Raw genomic sequence first — 7,549 nt, 5'->3', positions numbered from 1 at the left:
AGGTTAGGCTAGGGGGTTGTTTTTTTGTGACAACTCAGTCCACTTCACTCCCCCCTTTTCACGGACGAAAAGAGTCAGACGGGGGACTCATCAGAGTCCAGAGGAGCATAGGATTGACACAGGACAAGCAACTGGAGTGCTTGCACTCGTTTCTGGACATAGCGGGTGATGCATTTTATGAGACAAGGGGCCACGAGTAACCCAAGGAGGAGAAGGGCCAGAGGGCCCACCACTCCGGAGAGTAGGGTGGTTAGCCAGGGGGACCAATTATATAGGGTCTGATACCAAAAAGACCCCGTTGCCCGTGCGCGGTCCCTCTCATCTAACCGCTGCCTAAAGGCTTACAAGGACTCCCGAATAACTCCAGACCGATTGGCGTAGAAACAGCAGGTTTCTCCCAACGCCATGCATAAGCCTCCCTGTTTGAGGAACAGTAGGTCCAAGCCTCGGCGGTTCTGGAGAACCACTTCTGCCAGAGAGTCTAGGGAAGTCTCAAGGTGTGAGACTAGCTCTTCCAAGGAGCGTAGGTCCCTATCTACCTGTGCAGTCAAGGCACCGTAGTTGGCTTTCCCCTGTATCAGGGCTGAGGCCCCAACAGCAGCGGAGCCGGCCACTCCGAGTCCCACCAGTATGGGAACCAAAAAGGGTACAGCCCTCCTGGAGCGAGTTAAGCCAATATGCTCAGCTGCCCCTTCCTCTGAGTAGACATATACCTGAGGAAAGACACGCACCACTACACAGAGCTCGGTCGGGTTGAGGAAACGAATGTCCTGTATGCAGGTGGTGAGTCCTCTGGTACAAGCGAACCATATTCCAGGTGGGGCGGTTAACAGGAGGTCAGAGCTTTTGGATGTGGGGGAAATAAGAATGACTGAAGTGCACGTAGCATTGAATGGGGAGGACCGCAGCGGGTAGTCAGGCCCGAGCAAACACATTCCTTTGCCCTGGACATCGTCTAGGGTAAGTCTAGGCTTGTCTGGGTTACAGCGGGCAGGTATGGCAGAGGATCGTTTGGACTTACTTAAAGACAACTTTCCCACAGAGGTGATGTTGAGTTCGATAGCAATTCCTACGAAATAGGGGGGAGCTGGATTCAGACACAGCCAACAGGAGGTGGTTATGTTTGGATCAGACAAATTTAGGAATGAGTGGACAGCAGAGAGTGTATCAAAAATGGGGGAACCTAGGTTAGTGAGGGTCTCTGGATTTTCGGGAGCCTCTGGTACCAGGTCCCTAACAGATGGTGGGGCGAGAGTCAACATGGCTTGTGGGTTAAGGATGGGATTCGGTCCTATGGGGAGTGTACGGGTGGAAACTGCGATTTTCTGAATGGTAAAAAGGACCCCGTTATCCCATCCAGTCATGTATAACCTCAAACCCCAAGAATGTCCGAGATTCCAAGAGTCATCAGTGTCCTGCTTGACTGTTAGAATCATAGGGTTACATTTCCCAGGCCAGCAGGAGGCGGGGAGGGGGCTTTGTCTCTCCAGGGTGATTAGGGGGTCTCGGCCACCTCTAGGAATCCACCTGGCCACAGTCTCACAACCCCATTCTGCGCAGTGAAAGTGATTACTACCCTGACAGGAAGGATTCCCCGTGGCCGGACAAACATAGAATTCAATACTTCTGATTCTCACTTCCCCTACCCCGGGTGTGGTTGGAGTGGTGGGAAAAGTGGGGCAGTATCCCCATCCCCCAGCGATAGGGTCCCGCATAGCCCGGTTTTGATTCCATCCTGGTCCCAAGAGGGCACAGAGGTCAAACCTGAAAGTGGGGGCTCCGTAACTGGTGAGAGCTTGGACGGTGGTCCCATCGTTAGTTCGGGAGAGAATCCACCTGGATGGGGTAGGGCTATAGGGGTCACCCAAAGTCATCTCACAAGCAAAAAGAAAGAGAAGAAGAGTCAAGTTCTGGAGAGTCGAAGCTTTAGGTAGGACACTGCTTCTGCTGTCCAGGCGGTGGAGTTGGGCTCTGGGGCCTTCTTGATGTGTGACCGATGTATCCATGCCTTGCGGCCAGCAACCTTGACGGCAGAGGGGTTGCAGAGGATAATTTGATACGGGCCCGTCCACCGTGGTTCCAGTGCTGGTCCAGCTGGAAGCTTGCGAGTGAGGACCCAGTCTCCCGGTGACAGGGTGTCCGATGAGGTTGCAGGGGCTGGTTCTTTCCCCGCAGCTTTCAGGACCGAGCGCACAGCGTTCTGGACCTCACGCAAAGCCTGGAAGGACTTAAGAAGAGTCGGATTAGTGAAATCTGGGGCTGGAATAGCTGCAGATACTCTTGGAATAATAGGAGGAGGGGCTCCATAGAGATTCTCGTATGGAGATAAAGAGAGGGTTGAGGAATTGGGAGTACACCGGGCCCGGAGGAGGGCGAAGGGAAGGAGACTGACCCAGCTATCGCCAGTTTCTATTTTAAGTTTAGCAATGTGTTCCTTTAGAGTTCTATTCATCCTCTCTACCTGCCCTGAACTTTGAGGCCTATATGCACAGTGCAATTTCCATTTCAATCCCAGCATCTTTGATAGGCTTTGAATTGTTGCAGATACAATGCTGGGCCGTTGTCAGAGCCTATCGAGGCCGGCAGGCCAAATCTAGGAATAAGTTCAAAGAACAGCTTTTTGGCCACTACGGTTGCAGTTTCAGTTTTGACTGGAAATGCTTCTGGCCATCCAGAAAATGTGTCCACGAATACAAGGAGAAAACGGTACCCTCCCAACCCAGTTCCCATGTCAGTAAAGTCTACTTCCCAATGGTCGCCAGGAAATGTTCCTCGTGGTCTATCAGTCGGTATCCTTGATTGTGATCGTGGGTTGACTTTGGCACATGCAAGGCACCTTCTTGCGGCTTCCTTGGCCGCCTGCTTCATCCCAGGGCTGTAGAAGTGTCGGCTCACCAGGTCGTAAAGCCGGGTTCCGCCTAAGTGGGTAAGGCTATGAAGAGTCATCAACAGGGGTAGCAACAGTGCCTTGGGCAGAATTAGCAAGCCATTTGGGTGTCTTCTCCATCCCCCCTTTTCAGGGGTGCCATCCGTATCACTAGATTGATAAGATGGTTGGACAGGCAGCATCCCCTCAGGTTCCACGACCATAGCGGGTATCAAGGGTTTGCAGGCAGCCGCTCGGGCAGCCTTATCCGCTGCTGCGTTCCCTAGAGACTGGGGGTCAGTTCCACGGGTGTGAGCAGGAACATGAATTACCTCCACCTCCTTGGGAAGCCAGACAGCATCCAGCAGTTCCTGGACCTGACTCTTGTTCCTAATCTCCCTTCCCGCCGAGGTTAACAGACCCCTTTGGAGATATACATATCCATGGACATGAACAGTGGCAAAGGCATAGCGGCTATCTGTGTAAATATTTACTCGCCTCCCTGCAGAGAGTCTAAGGGCTTGAGTTAAGGCAATGAGTTCAGCACGTTGAGCAGATGTGCCAGGGGGTAGAGCGGTCTCCCAGAGGGTCTCAACCGGAGTGACCACGGCTGCACCCGCCCTACGGATCCCCTCCTGAACAAAACTGCTGCCGTCCGTGAAGAGCACTAGGTCGGGGTTTGTTAAAGGAACATCAGTAAGTCCAGGGCGGGACGTGTAGATGGAGTCCAGTGTGTCCAGGCAGTCATGTATAGGGGAGGAAGGAGGGGAGTCAGGGAGCAGGGTGGCCGGGTTGAGTGTGACCGGAGGAGCGAAAGAGATGCGCGCGGGATCTAGGAGTAAGGATTGGTAATGAGTCAGGCGTGAATTTGAGATCCATCTTGTCGGCGGGGAATGTAAAAGCTGTTCCAGATGATGTGATGCTGAAATCTCAAGAGGCTGCCCGAAAGTGAGCTTTGCGACTTCCCTAACCAAGACGGCAACGGCCGCCACAGTTCGCAGGCAAGAGGGCCACCCGGAAGCCACAGGGTCTAGCTGCTTGGAGAGATAGGCAACAGGACGATTCCAGGGCCCCAGGGGCTGGGTCAGAACCCCTTTGGCCACAGCTCGAGACTCAGACACATAGAGGCGGAAGGGCTTGGACAGGTCTGGCAGGGAGAGGGCAGGCGTGCTGGACAGCGCCTTTTGGAGCTTGTCGAATGCTTCCTGCTGCCGTGGTCCCCAAACAAATTGGGTGGGTTCACCAGTTAGGGCCTCATATAGGGGTTTGGCAGCCTCGGCAAACCCCAAGATCCAGAGGCGACAGTATCCAGCCATCCCCAGGAATTCCCGGAGCCCGCGGCGGTCCCTCAGGGCGGGCATGCCCAAAATGGCAGCTACACGCCCCCGAGACAGTAACCTTTGACCAGAACGAAGGGTGAAACCCAAGTAAACAACGGATTGAGAGCACAGTTGTGCTTTCTTTCCAGAGATACGGTACCCGGAAGCTTCAAGCAGCTGGAGAAGGTGGAGAGTTGCATCTTTGCATATTGCCTCAGAGGAAGTAGCTAACAAAAGGTCATCAACATACTGGAGGAGAGTGACCTCCGGATACGAGACCCAGAAGGCGGCCAGGTCGGAGGCCAGAGCTGAGCCAAAAAGTGTAGGGGAATTCTTAAAACCTTGGGGAAGCCGGGTTCAGGTGAGCTGAGAGGATGTCCCAGTGTTAGGATCTGTCCAAGTAAAAGCGAATATAGGTTGGCTTACTGGTGCCAAGGGAATAGAAAAGAAAGCATCCTTCAGGTCCAAAACAGTATACCAAGTCCGAGCAGGGTCCAGGGAAGACAGCAACGTGTACGGGTTTGGCACAGTAGGATGTACAGTTTCCACCCGGGCGTTGACTTCTCGTAGATCCTGGACAGGACGGAAGTCTCCAGACCCGGGCTTGCGAACTGGAAGTAGGGGGGTGTTCCACGAGCTCTGGCAGGGTCGTAGAATGCCTGCCGCCAAGAGTCGATCGATGTGAGGCTTGATGCCCAAAAGGGCAGCTCGAGTCAACGGGTATTGTTGGACACGCGCAGGGGTTGCTGTGGACGAGAGCTGGACCACCACTGGGGGCTGGTGTCCTGCTAGACCAAACGGGTTGGTCTCAGCCCAGACTCCAGGAACCAAGCCTTTGAAATGGTTCAACAGAGTTAGGGAAGTAGGGGTGGAGGTGGTCGAGGGGCGGTCTGGGGAAAACGTTAGGGGGAGGAGGCGAGACTCCTCCGACAATGGGCAGGTGAGAACAAGTTGTGGCAGGTTAAACCCGAGAGTGGGGTTAGGTCCCTTAAAGGAAATGATAGCCTGAAGCTTGTGTAGGAGATCTCGGCCAAGCAAGGGGTAAGGGCAATCAGGCATTACTAGAAAAGAATGGGAGACTAGGCCCTTCCCTAACCGGACTTCCCGAGAAGTGGTGAGGGGTACAGACTGTTTTCGTCCAGTAGCTCCCTGGACCTGCACAGTGGATGATGAGAGGGAGCCCAGTGGGGATTTCAGGACCGATGCCGCAGCTCCAGAGTCGACTAGGAATGAGACAGGTTGACCCCCAACACTGAGAGTAACCCTCGGCTCCAGGGGGTCAAGAGTCACAACGGACTTTGAGCCGGGGCACCCCTAGTCTGTATTCAAAGTCAATAACGGCTCTGCCTTCTCTTTCAGCCCGAGATTAGGGCACTCAGATTTCCAATGACTCATGGCTTTGCAGTAAGCACACTGGTCCCGAGCTAAAGGAGGCCTTCCCAAGCCTTTACCCTTATAGGGGCGCCCAGCGTTTGGCCCTTCCCGCCTTCCTTTCCACCCTTGCTTCTGAGCCTCCCCTGGAACCTGTGCTAAAGCTGCCACTACCGCCCTTGCGACCGTGCGAGTTTGCTTGTCTTGAGTCTCTTCACGATAGTCAACCACCCGCTTGGCCACTTCCATGAGTTCAGTCAGATTTTTACCCTCAAAACCTTCAAGTTTCTGTAGCTTCCGACGGATGTCAGGAGCTGAATTGGCTACGAAATCAATTACGATGGCTCTCCGGTTATTGGGATCCTCTGGGTCGATAGGGGTGTAGGTTCGATATGCCTCGTAGAGGCGCTCTAAGTATGCAGCTGGGGACTCATTCTTGCCCTGTCTAACCTCACTGACTTTGGACATATTAGTTGGCTTCCGTGCTGCTGCCCGTAACCCTCCCAGCAACAACTGGTGATACCTGTCCAGTGCTTCCCTACCGCGATCAGTGTTGGGGTCCCAGTCGGGCCGGTTCTCGGGGAAGATGTGGTTGTGGCACCCCAGGTCAGTAGAGGGATGTCCATCTGGGTCCAGAACTCCCTTCCTGGCTTCTAAAAGAATCCTGTCACGCTCCTCGGTTGCGAAAAGAACCCGGAGGAGCTGCTGGCGGTCATCCCAGGTGGGCTGATGAGTATAAAAGACAGTCTCTAGGAGGGAGATTAGGCTCTGGGGCTTATCAGAGAAGGATGGGTTTTGCTGTTTCCAATTGTACAAATCACTGGTGGAGAAGGGAACATATACCATGAACGGTCTCCCTGATTCTCCGGGAGGGGAAGGAACTTGCCGCAGGGGAAACGCTGACACAGTGGAATCTGGGGTCAAACTGGAATTAGAAGGGCCATAAGGAGCACCTGCTCGAGTATGGGGTGGACTTATCAGAGGAGGGGCTGAGGGGCTCAGAGACCCTGAGGTTGGGTACGGGGGTGGATCTGAAACCTGGGACTGGGAGTACTCAGCTGGATCTAAGGGGTCAGAATCAGGGGGTGGTAAGACAGGAGAAAGCTGTGTGACGACCTTAGGACTTTCGGGAGGCTTGCGGCTAAAGGTCGTCTTTGATTCCGTTCCTGGTCTTAGTTTTGAAAGGGCCTGGACCTGTAGTGGTCCCGAAGGGGGTTTGAAATCAATCCAGGCGGTGATATAGGGGACCTGATCGGGGTGGCCAGGTATACCATAGACAATTCCCCTGACCCGGCCGGCCACCGAGACGTCAAACGTACCCCCTGGGGGCCAGCCTACCTCGAAGGTGGGCCATTCCTGTTGGCAAAGGAGAGCTAATTTCTTTTTAGTAACCTGAAACCCGTAACCTTCTGCTATACGCCGATATTGTTTGAAGTCCCGTAAGACAATAAAGAGAGGGGAGCCTGGCTTAGGACTCGAGGGTCCTTGTCCCATGGTGGATTAAGGACTGAGAAAGAAAAGAGTAACAAATAGACGTGCTCACGTAAGCAAGGAACAAACACGGACACAGGGAAGACACAGTCAAGACAGGGTAGAGGGGAATCAAACTGCCTCAATTCCGAACGACCTGGACAATGAGACAGGAATTTACACCCCCCCCCCTCACGGAACAAATAGTAGATAGACGCACACACGCAGTCGACACAAAAACGGGAAAAAGACACAGTCAAAACCCTGGATGCTCCTGACACAGTAGCGGAGAACGAACCCGTCTCAGTTCCGAACAACCTGGAGAATGAGGCAGGAAGTCTTTCTCCCCCACCCCGCCACGGAGCGCACAGTGGACACACACACACACAGTGACATCGGCGCCGGACAGACACAATCAGACAGGCAGGACTCTCACATGGCGTCCCGTGGAGGTCAGTAAGGGCGTTGCAGCTGCATCCAGCCTGGCCACTTACTTCAGAAGAGTACTCACCAGAACAGACAG

General features: G+C 54.0%; 2 protein-coding genes across 2 annotated transcripts; both read right to left on the bottom strand.

The window, feature by feature from the left end:
• Window positions 1-341: 341 nt before the first annotated feature.
• On the bottom strand, window positions 342-1,874 carry LOC114038477 (endogenous retrovirus group S71 member 1 Env polyprotein-like). The gene has a single exon (XM_027855736.1). It carries the CDS (start codon window positions 1,872-1,874, stop codon window positions 342-344), a length of 1,533 nt encoding a protein of 510 aa, XP_027711537.1.
• A 29-nt stretch (window positions 1,875-1,903) lies between these two features.
• Window positions 1,904-7,050, bottom strand: LOC114038476. The gene is given in 4 exon segments (XM_027855735.1): window positions 1,904-2,550; window positions 2,553-5,408; window positions 5,637-6,305; window positions 6,510-7,050. Coding segments are annotated over 4 exon segments (4,713 nt in total).
• Window positions 7,051-7,549: the final 499 nt, after the last annotated feature.

The sequence above is a fragment of the Vombatus ursinus genome, unplaced genomic scaffold (assembly GCF_900497805.2).
Source record: "Vombatus ursinus unplaced genomic scaffold, bare-nosed wombat genome assembly UNPS02011198.1, whole genome shotgun sequence".
Classification (NCBI taxonomy): Eukaryota; Metazoa; Chordata; class Mammalia; order Diprotodontia; family Vombatidae; genus Vombatus; species Vombatus ursinus.
This window is presented reverse-complemented; position numbering and strand designations above follow the sequence as displayed.